The sequence below is a fragment of the Scomber japonicus genome, chromosome 10 (genome assembly GCF_027409825.1).
Source record: "Scomber japonicus isolate fScoJap1 chromosome 10, fScoJap1.pri, whole genome shotgun sequence".
NCBI classification, from domain to species: Eukaryota; Metazoa; Chordata; class Actinopteri; order Scombriformes; family Scombridae; genus Scomber; species Scomber japonicus.
Window position 1 is genome coordinate 10,228,226 of NC_070587.1, and position 21,125 is coordinate 10,249,350.

The following is a 21,125-nucleotide window of genomic DNA, read 5'->3' on the forward strand; positions in this document are numbered from 1 at the left end:
TTACCATTATTGTGTTCCCGAACTCTCTTTAAAAAAGGCATGAATCATGTCATGACATGCCAACATTGTTGTTCAAGACACACCGATCTAGAATATGTCTACCTCTTTGTATTTTTTATTAAATTTCTTGTTGACCGATTTACATTTTTGATTTACAAGTGGGTATTGGGGTAGGATTTTCATTTTCTCTTTATATTACCCAACATGTCTATATATTACCCAACATGTCCACGGTGAACCTACAGTATGTTGACCAAAATGTCAGCTTTTTTTCTTTAAAAAAATAAAACTGAGTTGAGAGGCATATTTCTGCTGGCATGTGAATTTTTTGTAGGTTATTATATTTTGTTTCATATACACCACATGTTGATTTATTTAACGCTGAGTATAATGAGTATAAGTAGTTGTTAAAGCTTTTTTTAGCTGTAGTTTTTTCAAACTACTGCCAGGCTGAACTACATGTAGTTTTACAAGCTACGCTTACAAGAGAAAGGATTTTATTCCCATTTTTATGAAAAATTAAGACACCAAGGGTGTTTTATGTCAAATTTATATAGTTGATGACAACATTGATGAATCTAATAAGGCCTGTAAGTCTTCATAGTTAGGTTCTTTTTTGCAAGTTGTCACATCAGTGACATACAGCTGCAGCGGGTCAGTAGTAGCTGCAACAAAAGTCAGCACACCCTACATTAGTGGCAGGACGATTTTTTGTTTTTTAATATTTTGTCTGCCTGTGTTTTTTGATGGCAGATTGGATCCTCCTGGGTATGGATGATACCAGTCTTGCATAAATCTGTGCAGAGATGTTCTGCCATTCTTCACAGATGATTGGTTTCAGCTACTCTTTCCTGGAGGGGTTTTGTTTCTCTACCCTCTTTAAAAAACTCTAGAGGTGTTGTATTGAATTCATGTCAGGTGGTGTACTTGGTCAGGCGATAGTTTTCACTTTTTTCTTCTTTCTTCTTTAAAAACAGTGATTTCTGCAGTGTGTTTGGGATCAATGTCATGTTGGAAAATTCCTCTCCTATCAGCCTTATGACTGGGAGTCATCTTTTCATTCAGTATTTGTGTACAAACTCACGTTCATAATGCAATCTATAAATGTCATCTCCCTTATACCTTTTGTACTCATGCAGCCCCTTTTCAGAACACTCCCACCTCTATGTTTCACAGTTGGCACTATGTGATCATTGGTAGACCTGCTCAGGTCCATGCCAAACATGCTGGACCCTATCTGATCCAAACAAATTGACTTTGGTTTCATCTCAACAAAGAATTTGCCGGCAGTATTCATTAGGCTTCTTTTCATATTCTTTGACAAAGGTTAATCTTGCAATTTTATGCTGATTTGTGACTAATGGTTTTCTTCTTGGATGTCGTCCCTTGTGGTTGACTTCATGCAATGTCCTTCGCACTGTCTTTGCTGTCGCTGAAAGACTTATTTCCACAGATAATCCTTGTGCCAAGTCAGAAGCACTAGGTCAGTTTTTTTATACAAGGTTGTGTAAATAGTGAACATTGAACGCCATATTTTTCAAAGACAGGTACTGCACCTTCTATTATTGGTAGTATGGGTCTTCCTGTACCTCCTAACCACTGCTGCAAATGTTTTTGACTTCTTCTCAGTAGCCTACTGGTGAACTTATACCCTCTCCCGTCTCCATGAAGTCTCACAAAATAGAATAAAAATGAAAAAAAAACATTTTTGCATGTGGAGTAATGTAGAATTAGACACAACCCTGGCCAAAACTGAGAAAATTGTGGTGTTGACAGATTATTTTATAACCTTGTTCAGGCAATGAGTCTTAATTGGAAGTAACAGGTGTAATCATTTCTGTTTCAGTGTTTATAGTTGTACTCACTTTTGTTGCATTAGGGATGTACGAATTGAATCTAACTGGTTGGTTTTTAATTATAAATGAGTATGTACACTTCACTCTAAAAATACTACAATTTTTGTAAGATGATCCAACATTGCACTGATATTGCACAGGTGTGTACTGAGTGGTAATATGTTTGCATGTGTGTATTTGTTTTTTGTGTGTATGTGTGTGTTACTTTTCCTTTTTCTTTTCGTCCAACTGTGTAAGTGTGTGATTAGTGTATATTGATCAATGACTTGGTGGACAGCATGCAGAGATAATGAGCTTTTTGAGCTTCTTAGATGAGAAGACACACACACATACACCAGGTAGTATCTGGGGGATGGTTTTCCCCAGTTGTCCCCTCCTCACCCTTATCAACACAGATGTGAGAGCAAATACACGTTGCTTACCAACACATTACACTCGTAGTGATAAGTCGCTCAGTACATGTGTTGGTAATGAATATGAATATGTGTGTGTGTGTGTGTGTGTGTGTGTGTGTGTTGTAATGAGTTAGCCTTGGGGGTCTCTCCCTGTCAGAGCGATGCCTTCTTGCAATCAGTCTCCAGGGAAACAGGCAGTAGACAGAGGAGCGATGTCACCTTACCAGGATAAACACATACACACACACACACATGCAAGCACACACTTGAATGCACATTTACACACACCATTACAGCCCTACACACTCAATTAAATCCAGACAAAGGGAGATGTGAGCACACATACGCATGCACACGCACACACACACACACATATACATATATATATACACACACACACACACACACACACACACACACACACACACTAGCAGGTGCATCCATGGATCCATGGGTACTAACATGACAGACCTAAATACATAGAAACACACTCCATAGGTGTGTATACACAGAGGAGGCTACATAAAGTCAGTGACTTCAGTTTTCCGGTGGGTGATGCAAGTTCTAACACACTTGTGTGTACCAACACAGAGCAAGGTAGCCAAGCCTTGCTACACTGAAAGAAATTAGCATATTTGTACCTGCTAATAGCAAGACTGTGATGGGATAGCATGGGATCTACCATCTCTTAGAAGCCTGTGATCTAGAAGATGAAGGGAGTGTTGAGTAGAGTGAAGGAAAAGAGAGGAGGAGGAAGAGGAGGAGGAGAGGGATGGGGTATGCATACAGTACGTGCTGAGCTGGCTGAGAATATAGGGGCAGTTGGTGAGTTTAATTCCCTGATGATCTTTGTGTAGTGTCTGAAAAGCAGCACCCAGGAAGTGTGAGTGGCCTAGCATAGAAAGGTCTGGAAAGGTAAATGTCTGAGAAATGTCATAGATAGGAGGCGGGGGCAGAAAGGGATGGGCGGGACGGAGGTAGCACAGGGAGAAGGAGATGTTGTAAGCCTGAGATGGCAATGACCCCCTTGGGAAAATGGAGACGTATTTAAGAATCACTAGGGGAGGAACATAAACACGCCCTGTAAGTGAGAGGAAGAAAGAATACGAGGAAAGGGAGAATGGGAGTGAGCTCTGCTGTTAATCTGTAAAATCATTGATGCTTGTAGTGAGAAACACATAGTAAGTGGGTGCATGCTCACAAATAATACCTCATCCTTCTGCTTCTAACACACAAACACACATGTACACACACATGCACAAACACACGCACGCTTACACTGTACTGTATGTTGTGGTGTCAAGTGTGTGTATTGACAGTGTGACAGGTGAAGTTGACAACAGCTGTGCATTCTCTTAGAATAGCCATGTTCCATCGCAGGCCTGAAACGTGGCGTGGAGCCAGGGCCCTAAGGAGCCATGTGGGGCTTGGTAAAATGATCTATTGATATGACAGTGACAGGCCACATGCTAAGGTCCCAGGTGTCTGGGGGCCTCAATTATTCTCAGATAAAGACACATGTCAAACTAGGACATCCCCCTCCCCCTTTAACCTGTTGCAAATAAAATCAATAATAGAAGCTCATAAAAGTGTTTTGGGAGTAACTGTCCTCTCACTGCCTTTAACATTTGAAGGATTCAAGGTCCCCAGATAGCAACAGCAAACTGGTCATGAAAAGTGGTCACTGTAAATGTAGAGTTAAAAATAGGGTGTGATGCTTGACTCTCTGTAGATGTGCAGTGTAGAAATTCTTGAAACTGGTACCAAGTTTAAGTTACGATCGCAATTTATATGGCTTGGTTTTGCTTTTTATGTGAAACTTACAATTCTGCCTGAGAGCAAATGAAATGATAATTTATCAATTCTTTCATTATCCAATATTCTCTCCACAACAACTGATTGGATGTTTACAGTGCAGGAATTTACAGTGACAGCCTTGAGTGCTGAATATACATTAATGAGAACAGTTTCTTTCTGCAACCAAAACTTGTGGCCTTGGTCATGAACTTGTTCTTTGTCTTGAGCTTGACTGGAGTGGACTGGATAATAACTGAAGATAGAGGCTATAATGAAATGAATGGAAAACCTTAGCTGTGGCTAAAGAATGTACTAACAGGGTTTGAAATCTGCTTCTGCACATGAATATACATATGCTTACTCACTATGCCCACAGTCACGAACACCATGTCCTCCTCTGTTAACCTCTCTCCATGTATCCCTGCTAACACACACACACACACACACACACACACACACACACACACACACACACACACACACACACACACACCGAACCATCTAACCCACCCTGTTTAGTTCCATTCTTATTCTTCATCTCTATTTTTGGGAGCAAGATGGAGCAGCTGGACTTGCTGAAATAAGTACAGGAGTGTTTGGTAGACACACGTGTCGGCAGTAGACAATGACAAGTATTAAGGAGCGGTTAACAAGATCTATCTATATACAGGATACATATCCTTATTTTTTGCAATAAGGAAACCTATTCCTATCACATTTCCCCTGCCACATGTCAGGGAGGTCCGTCAATACACAGCACACAATATAGCACCTCTGAAAGGCATTTTCAGTGTTTGAGTTTGTACAGTATGTGTGTGCGGGGGTGGACAGTGCATGTGTGGGTGAGTGATTATCAATAATCAATAGGGGAAATCATTCAAGGCTTCTTCCCCTAGATTTAAAGCAGTGCATGAAGCTCTCTACTTCTCTCTGCCACCCTAACATCTCTCCCCCTTTCCACTCCCTCTTTCATCCCCATGATCTCCTATCCATTTTTCGAAACAGCCAGTGGGCTTCTTTCCACCTCAATTATCTAAGTGAGGGCTTCAACTGTCTGTTGGAATTCTAATATCTGTTGGAGTCAAACCAAATCCGCAATTGTAAGACAAAAAAGAAAGAAGAAAAATTACTTTTCATTAAGCATTTAAAATGAATTTTGACTAGGCTTTGCTGAAGCATACTTAACTCCCTGAATTCAACCCTGGAAGGAGACAATGAAGTGCAAATATATTTTACATGCACAGTATTCATCCTCAACACTGATCTTCGTGTTCTTAACTAGGTATCTAAATGAACATAGATTATCCATGTGGAGAAAGCACTGGCTAACACAGTGGTAGCTGTGCACGAATTCACAGCTGTCCATCAATCCTTATTGATAGACAATGCTGCCTGATTCGGATTAGAACTGTATTGGTTGTAGCTGAAGAAACTAAATCAGGCTTTTCATTATCGCCTTTCCTTTTTCTCTCTTTCTACAGCCTTTCATTTCTCGCCCAGACGCTTCTCTCTTCCGATCACACTCCCCCAGTTTGACGCCCACTGGACGACCAGAAGCAGAGGGAGAGACAAAGTGAGGGGACAAATGAAAGAAAGACAGAAAGAAAGCAGTATAAAGAGACAGGCGTGAAGTTGAAATAGAAAAGAGACAGAGAAAGACAGCATGAAAAGTGTCGGCCGTCTCTTTCAGGGAGAAGAAGAATAGGCCGACATAAAGGAAGAAATTAGACAGGGATGGACTGAGAGAGAAAAAATGAAATCATGACTTTTCATTAATAAAAAGAGGCTGACTCTAAAACAGTGATTTTCATAAAGTAATGAGGCAAATGAGAATGAAAGGGAGCAAAGACACAGGCAGGGAAACATTTAGAGCCAGATTTCTCTGGCAATGACAATAACAGAGAGAGACCAAATATGAACTAGACCACAGTCTGCAAACACACAGAAAGAGAAAGAGAGATAGAGATGAGGGACACACCCAGCTGGCCTATTCTAAAAGGCTACCGGTGGATTTGTCCACTCACTTACACAGTCCCATATCTTCCTTCACATGATCATTGATCCACATATGACAGGCTGCATATCTGCAAGTAATGTTTCAACCTTATTAGGTAAGGAAAATCAACTCTCTGTGATATGTCAAGACTGCAAGGAAGTATGGAATAAGGGATCTGTGAATCAAGAAGGTGAGCACAACATGCTCCAAGAATCATCACTGGGATGCTTTGGCACAAACACACACACACACACACACACACACAATCAAAATAAACAGACAATAGCAGCCAGAGGCCAATTCAGCTTATTACACTCCCCATTACACAGACAAATGAGATCCTGGCCTCCAACTGATAATCTGCCCCCCATGTCCTCTGCATCGTTGCATTACATCACCCAGAAGCAGCAACTGTCAAGCCTGGTCATTACAGTACACAAGCTTCCAACAACATGGGCATGGTGTTGGTCAGACTGTGCAGGGTGTAGAGATCTGCTGGAAATTAGCTGGTGAAAGCTAGCTCTGATTATCAGGCCGCTGAACTGTCAAAAACAGTCAAAGCTGGGACGCCCCTGGTAACCTGGGGGTAGAAGATGTGTAATATTCAATATGCCTGGTTCAGATCTGGCCGGTGACCTTTGCTACATACCATTCCCTTTCTTTCTCTCTGCCTCTACTTTTCCTGCTGCTATTTAATGGCTACTATAAAAACTAAGAAAAAAATTACCCTGAAATACTCAAACTTAGCCAAAGTTATGTCAACAAAGCCAAGTTATCCTTACATTTAGTTCCTAGTGAGGGTCAAACTCCAAAAAACACTGGGTCCTACTCTTCCCATAATGCAACTTGTTAGTATCTTTCACTGGACCTTTCCTGCCTGGTAAATGCGATGTCTTTTAAAAGTCAACGTTTTTTCCAACCCATAGTTTGTAACGCAGGCTTTCTGTTATAAATTTGTCATCTCCAAGACCAAGCTGCAACAACCCTGATGACATCAAAGTGACATCATAAGGGTTATTTTCTCAGCAACAGAAAACACTGTACAACAGAGTACTACCCATGACTGAACTATATGTGTCAAATCCCTAGCGTGTCTCTTTAAGTATCACTGATCCCTCTACTCACCTTAGTGTACACGCCCCACGACAGCTCCGTCTCAATCACCATGACGACGATGCCAAACATTCCGAAGATGAGGGCATAGTCACTCAGCCTCTTCCTCTTCTCGAACAGTGCCCTGCGATGCCCCAGTTTATAGCCAATGTTTTGGTTCTTCCGTTTGGAAGCCTTGGATGTGCTGCCCCTGGCCCCAGTGCCCACTGACCCAGACCCTCCTTGACTGCTGCCCCTCCCTGACTGCGCCCGCCTGCTCTCCACCAGTGCGTGGTTCTGGTGGTAGATGGACATCTGGTTGGATGTGGAGTCGGTGATGTCATACTTTCCTCTGGGGTATGGCGAGTCTTCTTTGGATGAAATCACAATCTCTGGAGGGCTCTGAATTGGGGGTTGATTGGTGGAGGACTGGGCCAACAAGTAGCTAGGAGGGGGTTCTCGCTGCCGGTCATGCCCCCCAGCGGCCGTAGCCCCAGCAACAGCTGAAACACCAAACTCTTTGGTTTCGCTGCTGCTGTCTGATTCTATGAGGTTTCTTCGGGAGGCGCTGAGACGGCTCAGGGGCTTCATGACCCCGCCCGTGTACTTACAAGAGCTCATGGCGATCTCCGTGAAAGGGTTACTGTCCCGACGGTGAACCAGGGGGCTGGCCTGCCTGTGTTTGCAGCCCCTCTCTCTGTCCCTGTCCCTTTCACGCTCTCTGTCCCTGTCCCGGTCCATGGAGGGTGAGTGGGAAGAGTAAAAGAGGGCGTTGTAGACCGGGGAGTTGTCTCCACTCAGGCTGTGCTGGGAGCCCAGGCATGAGGAGAGCGGGGTGCTAGTGGGGTGCAAGGCGTTGGGGATGGGTGGGGGCAGGGGCTGTGCTCCAGAGGAGGACAGGGGCAACTTGGGGAGCGATGTTGGAGGCAAGCTGGGCGTGGCAGGGGATGGGGACGGGGTGCTGCCATTTAGACGGTCGAGGCTCGAGCCTCCCATGTGGTTGGAGTGGTTTGATCCTGGCTGGTTGCCAGTGGTGGAGGGATGGGATATACTGCCCAGGGGAAGGAGGAAACGTTGGTCCTCGTCCTCGCTCCCTCCTAGCAGAGCCAGGCTCAAAGAGGGGGGAGGCTCCATGTTCTGCAGATGAACACAGAAAAGAGAAAAGAAGAACTGTTAAGACAGGCACAGAAGAAAAACAATGTAGAATACAGACTATTTATCACAATGGAGGGAGGACCAGGGGAGCTCTGTGATGAATAACGGCTAAAACAAATGAGGGAAAAAACGGAACTTCAAAAGCTGAAGATGTGTGACAAAGAGGGGCAACAGATTGAAGAAAAGTGGCCATAATTGGGGAATATGTTATTACTTGAGTAAGCTGTCCAGTCAGCCTCTCTCAGTGCGCTCTCTCCCTCTGTTTCCTAGTGTCCCTTCCTTCTCTCGCATCCCATAATGCTTCAAGCAATATATGCCATAAAATGTCATCTGTGTTACATTGCTTTTAGGCAGAAGGGTGAAAATCCTCTGGCTTTACACCAATGTAATAAGATCAGGTGCAGAGACTGAAGGATAATAATTCCACATCATTCTTCTTTCTTTTTTTTTAACACCCAGGAGAACTATTAGTAGTAAATGTGTGTATGCCATAGTTAACAATAAGTTGGCTGCATTTGATTGATCCAAAACAATAACCTACTTTTAGCATGACATAACCAGACACCTTCACGGCCCCATCCTCCCTGTCTGTTTCTCTACCTACCTCCTACCTCTTCTCTATCAGTCCGTGTCCCCCAGGTTAGTTGTGTTGAATCACTGGCTGGATGAAAATAGACTACCACACTTTTTCTTTTTCATGTTGTCACGGCCATTAGCTCATCTTTTGCTTCGCCTCCTTTCATATAGGTCCATCCACAGGTCCTCCCCTGTCTCTCGAAATTGTGTGTCGCTTTCCACAGATGTTGCTTCCGTCTCAGCTCCACTTGATACGATCAGTTTGTTTCTTTCCCAATCATCAGCGGTCTATCGATGGTGCCCATTTCGATCCCGTCAGTGACAGTCGGTACGACATGAGAAGGTATAATCCATTATGAGTGGATTAAATCGGTCAACCTGTGGCTGCACGTTAAAAATGTGCAGCCACATCACCCTGCAAAATAGGAGGAGAGGGGAAAAACCCAAAGCTGGTCGTTAAGTATGAGTCCTCGGATGAGCCGTGAAGTCTGTGATTTAATATGTGACTCCGCCGGCTTCCACTCAATCTACAGCTCACTGTCTCCTCGAATCTGTCTCTCACTCTCTCCTCCAACTTCTCTCCCTCTTTTCTCCGCCTCCAGATCTGCCGTTCTTTCCCATTGGACGGAATCAGAAAAGCGAAATAAACGCTGGAAACAGGTGGCAGGAAGATAGCCGCGAAACAAATGTCCACTTTATTGTACCCGGGTTATTAGGGTTTTATTTTTTTTACTGTAGCCTCAGAAAAATGTTATCTAATTTGGATGCCGCTATAATAACTACATGGCCTATTTGGTCGTTTAATGGCACCTGTTACGACCGCTCAAGGACGATGGAACTGACGAAAGGACGTCAATCAGATTTTTTTTTCTTTTTTAAACATTTACACAATAAATGCGCATAAATGTGTAGAGCAAAACATCTTTCTTGCAATCGCACAACTGTGTTGTACAAAGAAACCCTACAACATATGGCGAGGAGGAGGGTGTGGAAACAGAAGAAACAGGCACGGCTGTGAGCCTGCATGAAAAAAACGGAACATTTCTCTCCTTTGTGATTGAATTTACTAATACAAGACAAACGAATCTTAAAATGTAGGTTATAATGGGATGCTACAGACTAATATATGGGGTTAATAATGAATACTTTATATAATTAAATTCATGCTTAAGAGAAATTTTGATTGATAACTTAGGGGAGATAGTAACTAGGGACTTTCTGATAAGGGCCTATAGCAGACTAATTAATTTATAATTCTAACTCGAAAGAGTCTATTCTTCATAATCCTACATAAGTAGACTATTCTACCTGGTCTAATCGTATGAATATTATGGGTTTTTGTGTGCGTAATGTGCGCCCCTAATCGGATGAGCGCAAACGCGAAATTGTGTGGGAGCGGATTAGAAGGTTTCCTTATAAAAGGTCAGCCTATCCTGCGATTATGCAACCTGACAGACATCGATAAATAAAAGAAATCATATCTTGTGGAAGATGATTCCAAGAAGCCTATGTAACGCCAGCCATATGCCGGCGTCTGTTAATGTGGACTGAAGGCAGACATAAATGAGAGAGAGAGAGAGAGAGAGAGAGAGAGAGAGACAGAGAGAGAGAGAGAGTGATCCCCCTTATGTTTGAATCTGCTGTCGATATCATATTTACTTGTATGGTTTGTATATCTTCTCTGTTATCAAATCTCTATGAGTCTCTCTGACTTAGATTATTACCTCAGTTCCTTTGTCATGAGGGGAAATGAACAGTAATGTGTTATTCTTGCTCTGGGCAGATTCGTTATGGGTCAGTGATGGAGAGTGGCTGGTTCAACAAGCATTAAATTATTCAGAAATGCAAGGAGAGGTCAAAGGTCAGGCTTGCACAATTATAGATCAAAACCATTTATTTAGCTTTATTGTGAGACAGAGTATTATATAAAGGAGAGGAAATGATGTATTGGGGGTTGTTCCCTTACTTGTTAGGGTTGATTTTAGTTTTCATTTTTTATAGGATTTTTAGGATGCAGTTTTGAATTTGAAATTGAAGTTTTGTTTAAGGCAGTTTTGATGATAAATGTCAGGGTTATAGAGCAGAAATGATTAGTAAATGATTAAGTAGTTGATCAACAGACTATTTGTTCACTTTCTGATACTGGATTAATCATTAATGTAATTTTTCATGCTAAAATTTCAAACGTTTTCTGGAACTTTGGACTGTTCTCAGACAAAACAAAACATTTTCGGAGGACATTTTGCAGATTTTGCAGTTAATTGATTAATCAATTATTCAAGAAAGATTTTCAAAATACAGATGTTTGTGTTTGTGGAGGATAAGCTCATGAGTGCACAGTCACCTGCACAGTCAGTAGATTCCTCCCGTTTGTATTTTTTAAACATATCTGCTTATAGTCTCCGGCTATCTGCTTATGGCACCGGAGAGACAGCAAGACAGAAAGGGAGTTGGCAACACAATACAGTACAATGAATCATGATAAATGGAAAAAGGGCTGCCAGTCTATATTTTTATTCTGGGGCTCTACTTAAACATCTTTACAGTTCAAAAAAACTCCTTCTCTATCTTACACCGGCTCTTTATGCAGCTCCTTAGTTCAGTCGCTGTCTGAAACTAACTGTCTTAGCCCTGTCTCTTGAAGACTGCCCTCCCAAAGAGTCCACTCTGTTCTGACTGCTTAAGCTTCCAGTTTTGGAGGCAATGTAAGCAAACAATAGTAGTAGCATTTAACTTATTTTTTCCCATTCTTTTCTTGAAATTTAAACTTTGCAAATACATCTGCATATGTACAAGCCTGAATCCAAGTAAATGAGGACATAGAGGCAACTTTGGAAAGGCATGTTCAAAGCTGGCTGAAGCCTGGGGTTTTGACCTGAAGGCAACATTTTTACATATATACACCTTGAGTACCCCTTTAAGTACAGTATAGTACCTAGATAAATGCACTTGAACACTGCCACTGAACAACAGAACCAACTCACTGAACAGGGAAGTCGGTCAGTAAAGGAAACAAAATGGAGCAAATGGCTTTTCTCCAAATCAAACACCTGTTGAACAAGTTTATGATACATGTCAGAGAAGTGATGAGTAAGTGCACTGCATAGCTGCATGGCTCTTCAATAATAGACCACTGGCCGCTGGCCCTACTCTATCAGACACACTCTAATCGTTGCCCTACACTGGCTCCATCATATTCTCATAGCTCAGATTGCATTAAGGGCCTGGAAGCTGTGTGGGCTAACCCACAGTCTAAAACCAACCGTTGTAAGCAGATGGATCACTGCGATCTGACTGCTTGAGAGAGACTAATCAACTACAGAAAACGGGGACTACAGGGGGTAGAAGATACAGAGGAGGAGGGTGTGAGGGTGTGTGTGTGTGTGTGGGATGTGAATGGAGAAGCTTGCATAATGCTGTGGGTATTGCATCCGCTCTCCCATTTAAGTGTCAAGCAAGTAGTGCAGAACATCTCCCCTCCAAACAACTGTGCCCTTTTAATGAAAGGACACACACACACACACACACACACACACACACACACACACACACACACACACACACACACACACACACACACACACACACACACACACACACACACACACACACAGTGACAGCGCTTTATTAGACTCTGTTATTCAGAAATTGTATCAGATTATAACAAAATACAGTTCCATGTCAGGCTTTGTTCTATCAGATATACAATAACATGTTATGTGTGTTGCTTACACATATTTGCAGCAGTCATGTTCTTAATATTTTGCTGAGTTTGAAGAGTTCAGAGGCTAACTGCTGTTTCACAGTGTCAGCACAATAGCTAAGTAGATGCTGTGGTGGTGCTCATGCACAGGATAGTGGGTTTCTGTTATGGTCTTCCTCAGTCAGCTGTCTATGGACTAAAGAGCACTAGTCAGCAGACTATTGACACTGCCGGATTTCCACTCATATACACTTTTCCTGTCACATTCGGGTCCAGCTTTTTCCTCCCTCTGAGACTTCATCGGTGGCTTTAAGGCTTCTTAGGCTGGACATTGGACAGCCACTCTCATCCTGTAGTCCCTAAAGCTCACCGGTGTCCTGATGCATCAGCTGTTGTATCTTCGTGTCAAGTGGTCCAAGTCAGTTTGCAATTTATCTAGTCACCTCTCCAACTGTTGTTGAATCCACATATCACAGTGCCAGGGGCCAATAGTGAGATCATACTTCCAAAAATCACTCAAAACCCAGATGATTACTGTGGCCTGTGCTCCTCTCCCATCAACATCCCTCTTTGAGACTATTTCCCTTCCTCGTCCACCTCTTGTAAACAACCTCTTACTCGATATCAACATGATCGGTGACACTATCACCACACTCCCATAGTTAAATGAAGAGAGCTGATGTTCTCAAGAACATGAGTTATGTTGTTTTGATGTGCTGTTTATATTGCTTGCTTGTTGTGTTGCCCCGGCTGCCAACACAGCCCTAAACAGTGACTGGAGATGGAGGCCTTTATATTTATCTGATAATCAGACTGAAATAGTATTTCACTTTATTATTATCGTAATTACAACCTTTTTTTTTTCTCCTAACCAATAAGTAGTGAGTGATGTTCTGTCCTGCTATTGTCACAAAAGGTGCAGTTGCAATTGCTAGGAACAGTTTCTTGAGCATTTTTTACACAAATCAAAGAAATACATGGATTTAAGAGTAATTATTTCTTTATTGTATGTTTATGTACAACCGCTTCAGTGTTACTCACACCTATTGCAACTTTTCATGATTTCAATCTTTATCTTTATTTGTATAGTGCCAAATCATAACAAAGTTATCTCAAGGCACTTTACACATAGAGCAGGTTCTAAACTGAACTCTTCAGGTTTTAACTTTAAAGAGACCCAACAAAAAAGAAAAAACTCCCTTTTAACAGGAAGAAACTTCAGAACCAGACTCGACCGGCTGGGGTTGAGAGGTTATCTAGCTTATTAGCGATTTGATAGTACAAAATAACAGGGAATGAAGGAAGAGAGAAATGGTTCATAACACGCATCAAATATACCTGGTCGGACTCAAAACAGGGATTTTGCAGCCCAGGATCAACACCTTAAACCAACAAGACCACTGGGGGGATCCTGAGTATAGCCTACAGTAGCTATAACTAGCAGACAACGTCCCTAATTTTAATCCTGTTTACTAAACTGATTGGTTGATTGTTTTTAAAACCAGCAGAAACCAGGGGCACAACAAAAGTCTGTGAGCAGCGATTCAGAAGCTTTTGATTTATACAACTGATAAATGAACTTAGCTAACACCACGTTACTTAAAGACCATGTAAAGTGAATTCAAACATTTTCTTCTAAACACATTAAATAGGTCATAAATGTATTTCTAAAAAAAGGTGTAAAAAGCATTTCAACCATTTAGATTTGAATTGTGGAGCTAGGCTTCACAAACTCTGTTTCAAGATTTCTGTGTTCAGGATTTAGTGGGCGGGTCTGAAAAATCACTGCTGCGTTAGGTAACGTGGCAGTGATTGGCATAAACCATAGACTGTATATAAACCCGCCCCTGCTGCTGTAGCGGTATAAATACATTCAGCGCACACTACTACTACTACTACTACTACAGTTAGCCAGTTAGCTGAATTAGCCGCCGAGCTAGCAGCTGAGTTAGCGGCAGAAAGCTCCCACAGGGTTTGGGAGCAGAGAAAGAGACTGATTTTTACACAACTTTGAAGCCCAATTTCATATATTTGGTGTTTTTGTTTTAATCATTCAAATTTGGCAGGGTGGTTAACCACTTAACGTACGCTGTTCCGTTTACGGAACGGGACAGATGTTAGGAGGTAGCCACAAGTTCTTCTGAATGTTTTAAACACCAACCCTTAAACATATATATTCATGCCGTACATCGTTGGAAAGCTTAGATTGCCCTGATTCATTCAAGACCACTCACGACTTATATGGTTGCTCACAGCCGTAATAGTATTAGCGATTAGCTCGGCTAGCCCCTGAGCTAAGTAAGAAAAGCTATAATGCCTACATACCTTCAAAGTCTTCCCTTTATCCACAACGATCATCTTATGACTCAGGACTTTCTGTACAGCTCGCCAAGTATCCATTCTTGTGAAATATGAAATCCGTTTCCATAAAACCGGAATACTTTCCTCAATATGTCCATGTATTTAGTCCAACACGTAATGTAATAACACAAATAACAAACCAAATGCGGTCCGTTTACGTCATTTCCTGACCTGCGCATCCATCTCAGAGTACACGTGACTAGATGTTTACGACCGTGAGCCTCTTCTGCTTCTGACGACACCACACACAAGCCAATCGGTGTTTAGGATTAGGCAGTACATGTCTCCAAAACCAATGAGGACATGTGACCGACAACAATGACGACATGGCTTTGATTGACTGCTGTTCCAGCCTATGGAAATATTCGGTGAAATGAAGTTGATAACCTTTTAGCCAATAGTCAGAGGTTTCCAACGGTGTATGACACTAAGCTATTAGTTTGGCTGTCCATAAACAAACTCCAAGCGTAACTGGCGTGCGCCCTGTGCGTAAAAGAGTTGAACCATATATCATTACGCACACGGCATTTTGGTACACGGTTGGTTCTTCTTCGACTTGACATATGACTTATACCAAAATAAACAGATAGATAGATATGGCCAAACAAAAAAATATGGTTATATGTAATAATAATAATAATAATAATAATAATAATAATAATAAGAATAAGAATAATAATATGGCGTCAGCTTTCATTAGAGACCAAGATTTTGATTGTAGGCAAAGGGGATGTGAAGTTAGAGGGTGTTTGATTGTGGTTATACAGCTTTGGTAACCAAGTGTCCATTTGGAGTCTCCAAAAAGGACCTGAGGAAAACGCATGGACATACCTGTTGAAAAATAATTCTGAAAAATTCATCTTTTGGTCTTTTGACTCCAAATTTGGACTGCATGAAGCCAAGACCTGTGGCTGTGGCCTCATTGTGTCTATATCCTGCTGAGAGGTCCCTGAATGTCTGTACACATGTCATTGTAAAGGCAAACCTATGGGCGAGTAAACAACCCCATCATTGTAACCTCTGCCACTCTTTGTCAGTACGTCACAGAATCACACAGACACTTTTACAAGAATCCTGAGAGTGTTTCCTTTCCAATGATACCAGACACATCTCTGAGTCTCAAACTATGTGGGATCTGTGCTGCTCACAACTTGGGCATGTCGTTTAGGCTAACAGCATAAAAAACAGGGGCGTGTGTTAAGTTAACAACACACTTTTCTGTGGTATGTCAAACTCAGAAAACATATTTATTCTTACTTTACACTGACAACTGAAATTCTGTTGTCCCTGTCCATGGCTGATGCAGAGACTCTAATATTGTTTTATCCAGACTTGATTGCTGCAATGTTCTGTTTTCAGATCTACCACATGTTAGTAGTGGGTCTCAACTAAATTAGTGTGTAGTTGGTGAGAGTATTGTTTATTTCATTTGAATGTTTATTTAGAATTGCATTTTAAACTATAAAACAAATGACAAAGTAATGAAATCTATTATTCATAAGTACTTGACTCAATTCTTTAACAGTGTAACTGAAATGTATTTGTAATATAAAAAGAAATTCAACTTAATTGCTATACCTCTACCAATGGTATGTACCATCATTAGAGCAGGCGGATAGGTAGCCAAACAGTTACTAAGCATGTCATATAACCATGACATTCCTGGTTTGATTCCCTTGTTGTGTGTCATACCCATTGCTCTCTCTCCCCTCGTTTCATGTTTGCCTCTTCACTATCCCCCGTCCAACTAAGTCAAAACTGCCAAACAAAAAAGTAGCCATTGATATACATAACTTGACATCACAGGAGTGTATATATATATATAAATATACACACATATTAGTACAGTTTAAAGTCTCCCTCAAGTGTATTGGAAATGCTCAAGCAGTATATGATAATACACAGACTAATGTTGATGTATTTGTAATCTCTTAATGTTTGATTTTTATGTATGCTCGAAGTACAGTTTACTTTACATTATGAATGTATTTCAGTTGTATTGCAAATGAAAGAATAGTGCACTGGTAGTATACAAAGTATACTTTAAAAAGTTTAATTTTAGCATGATCAAGTATACTTAATACAGTTAACATTGGGCTTTTGTACAACTTAAATACTATTTAAACATAAGTACCAAAATAGGTGGTCCATTTTAGCACACTTTAAGTACACTATTTAACAGTCTGGACATAAGTACACTTTAGTGTGCTGTTACAGGATACTAACATTCAGTATACTACAAAGATTGGCCTTTAATTGAATACTTACTGTCTACTTAATTTCTTTGTCAATGAGTTTACGAAGTGCTGTCCTGCCGATGATATTATTGATTATTGCAACTGTTCTGATAACTATTGCATCTCTGTGACCTTCTGTTAGTTTGTTCCACAGACACATAAGTGCCTGAGCTGTGTGCCTCTCTCTGTTTTATCCTCCTGTCTTCTCTTCTTGCTCATCCCTTGCTTACTTGGCTGTGTGTGTCATTTCCAGAGTTTTTAGATCATTCAGGAGTTCAGCCTCACCTATTTTTTCTCTCCCTGAATGATGTCTTTATCTTTGTCTCTCTCCTGTGTGAATAATGTTTTTTCTTGCCTCTTCTCCTGTGTATGTGAATGGTGGGATATGAGTCTTGCCTGGATGTATGCTTAGTTTGTCTGACTGCTTGGTCTCCATGGTGACATCTATTGTGTGCCTGTCCGCCCTTAAAGAAAAAGAAAGATTTATCTTCTGTTGCTCTTAATGAAGTTTCTCCCACTTTTTTTCCCCTATTAAAGGTTTTTTTAGGGAGTTTCTCCTTATTTGAACTGAGGGTCTGAGGGCAGGATATGTTGTATTGCTGTGCAAATAAAACTGACTTGACCGTCTTTTCTGTTGATAGTAATGGCAGTGCGAAAAACCCGAGGCCTGATCTGCATCCTCATTGTTCTGAGAGGCTGTGTCAAATTTAGACCCCTTTTTATGCATTGGCATTGGCATCAGAGTCAAGGTCTCAAGCCTTTTTACAAAAGGAATGCTATATTGTGTCACTCTTGATTGAAGAGGCAATTGGTAAAGTATGCCTGCAAGTGTGTGCAGCTGTCCTGATACTAATATTTAGAAGTGTTAAAGGAGTTCAGAAGCTAACAACAGTTTCAAAGTGTCAGCATGATAGTAAAGTTTATTCAGGGTTAGTGTGTGTGTGTGTGTGTGTGTGTGAGAGAGAGAGAGATGACTGTAGTCTTCCTGAGTCAGCTGTCTCCTATCTCTCAGCTAAGTGACATTGTCTGATTCCTGCCAGACTTTTTATGTCACTTTATTCCTTAAAAAGACCATTGAGAGCAGTAGGCTACATTTTACCACAGTGGTATTAATGTAACGCAATAGTCATCATCACTGCTGTCAAAATTGCCATGCAATATTACAACAATAATTATTATTGTCGTATTCGGAAAAATTCGGAAAAAAACGCGCAATTACGTAATGCGGAAGGGGTAACAGGCAGTAAAAGTGTGTAATGTAAAACAGACACAAACACAGTACTTAATGAATACAATTTAACTATGTGGAGTTTTTCCTCATTACCAAAGTTCTGCCTTTCTGGCTTCAGCCTCCACATAATCCAGTGGTCTAGACATGTAACCTAAATAGAGTAAATGAAAAACATTTTCAATTCTCACTATTGTATGGTTCATCTCATTTGGCAAAATATACTCTTTGCATATTATAACCATGGCCACACCTTCAATAGAACATATTGATTATATTATATAACATAAAAAAGCATTAGTGTTTCTCAGTCTCTCCAGTGAGTTGCAGCCTTTTCTGTTCTGTAATGACAAACTGAAGCTGGAAACTTTATCGTGTATACACAAATCTACATACCAGAAATTTTGTAGCGAAAACCTCCCCTCAGCCTGGATTTTGTTATGTCTTTGCTTTGGAGGTCCACTCATCAGACAAAATCAATTTACTTTCGGGGTATGAAAAGTAAAACAGATCACATATCGTAAACTAAAAATGCCATATTAGGTTTTTCAGCCTAGATTTGCATTACTCAATGCATTACATATCACAGTTTTTGGACAGCCCAAATTCATTCACAGAAAAGCTCAAAATAAGGGCCAACAAACTATCCAAGATTTATAAGTAAAGACACTTGATAATGTTGCTCATATAATTTTAGGTCTATTGGTAAAGATGTTAGGTCATCAGAGTTCAGATTGTCATACTGAAACTATACCTTTGTTCACACGCTGTACATGGATAAATGTAACATTACTAATTTGTGTCATAGTTATATGTCATGCTGTCATTTAGTCCACTGAGTACCATTAACACAATGAAAAAAATAGAAAGAAAATATTATACTCTATATTCTCTCTTAGTTGTTCCATTGTGCTTTTCCAGTTCCTACCTTTTTCTCTTTGAGGCCTCAAGGATCTGAGGCTCCATCCCTCCTGTCACACCTTTGATGACCATTATAAATTTGCATTGGACCACAGGTTCTCAGGACTTGTGTTTTTTTAGCTTAGCTTTCTAAGCCATTTCACTCTCCACTCAGCCCTCACATATTCCCTCCTTCCCCGCTCTCATTTATTTCCTTAGGAGAGCATCGATTGGCTCGTTTAAGCCCTTCAGTCTGGACTAATATTTCACTCCATGCAGCCCCATTCCACTCGTCCGCCTTTGCCTCCATCGTCCTTTTCTCCTCTCTTTCCATTAGTGGTGCCCTCCTACCATTCAAATACTCAACTGGAGAGATAGTATGAATCCAACTTGCCCAAAGTATTGCATACAGATCATTTGGACAGCACATACACTGTATCTTTAAATTACTATTGCTTACTTGACAGGCGATACTGAATATAAACTTAATTGTAGTTTAAAAAATCAATTTCTAGACCCCAACCATGATTAACCACAAGTCCTCCAACGTAAGTCCCTTGACCATGTACTCCAGAACGACGATTCATACGGGCATTTTCAGAACAGCCCACAGGAGCATTTGCTAGTCAGATGCCTCTATCAAAAGTTTTACGATGTGACAGGTTGGTTTGGGTTAATTAATATCTAACACCACCTCTTTAATTCTAGAGGAAATGGATTTGGTTTAATTCTTCAGGAAACGGAAAATGTTCAAGAATAGATTATTGGCTTCACTTGTGTGCTATATAATATTTCAGAGTGTGGAATTTCATCTTGTGTACTCACGGATCATTGAATGAATAGTCTGACCTTATCAACGCCTAAGCAGCCCCAGATCTCTACTAATATTTGGAAATTGAATAATGACTTGTTACAGAATGTTGGATTTTGTGAACAAGGGAAGGCTCTCAGGAAGAGGATGAAAAGCTAGACATGTCTAATATGAATAAATGGGAATGGTTTAAGTTTAAAGTCAAACTAATAACTACTGACACTGGTAAAATTCACTTATAAGGAAATAAAAACATAAGGAATTGATTGATAACATTAATTAATAGCACACAACTATCATTATAAAGCATTATAGAAACACAACTGTTTAAGTCTTGGTTGGATAAGATGTACACGGTGAAAGCAAATGGAGCTTATATTTGATCAAGAGGATCAAACAGGGTGAAAAAGTTCACCTTACTTCTTCTGCCTTGAAAAACAAAGACAGACTAAGACAAAAATAAATAAGCCAGTGATAATGTAACAGAAGATCAGAAACTGGTTCAGGAAGTCTGGCCTTTTTATTGTAACCTTCATAAATCAAACTATGAAAAATCGTAGTGATTTTCTATTTGAAACATCAAAGATGACATCAATAAAAGAAGATAAGGAGGATGAAGGATGAAGATAAATATTGAATTGATGAGAAATGAACTATAATGGAAATTGATGTAGCTTTAAAACAAATGAAAAGTGGTAAATCAATTGACAGTTTAACATCTGCATTTTTTAAAATGCTTTTAAGATTATATCAAGACGTTATTACATAAAACATTTTTGGAACATATGCAGAAAGGGTGATTATCCCCTACTAATAAAAACAGGTTTAATACCCTTGCTACCTAACCCCATGAAAGTTTTGTTGCTAGATAACTGAAGAACGATGACTTTAAAATGCAATAATTACAATTGACTTACCTCGCCCATAAAGTTGAAATAATTTTGTTTTCAGACACATTCCTCTTTTTATTTTCTATTTATGCACATCAGTAATCACCTTTGACCAGGTGCAATGAGAT

General features: G+C 40.5%; 1 protein-coding gene across 1 annotated transcript in view; it reads right to left on the bottom strand.

Moving 5' to 3' along the window:
• kcnn3 (potassium intermediate/small conductance calcium-activated channel, subfamily N, member 3) overlaps window positions 1–8,270 on the bottom strand; it is a 43,212-nt gene extending 34,942 nt beyond the window's left edge. The window contains exon 1 of the mRNA XM_053327155.1: window positions 7,170–8,270. Within this exon, the coding sequence (XP_053183130.1) occupies window positions 7,170–8,270 (1,101 nt within the window). The remainder of the gene's footprint in view (window positions 1–7,169) is intronic.
• Between the last annotated feature and the right edge of the window lie 12,855 nt (window positions 8,271–21,125).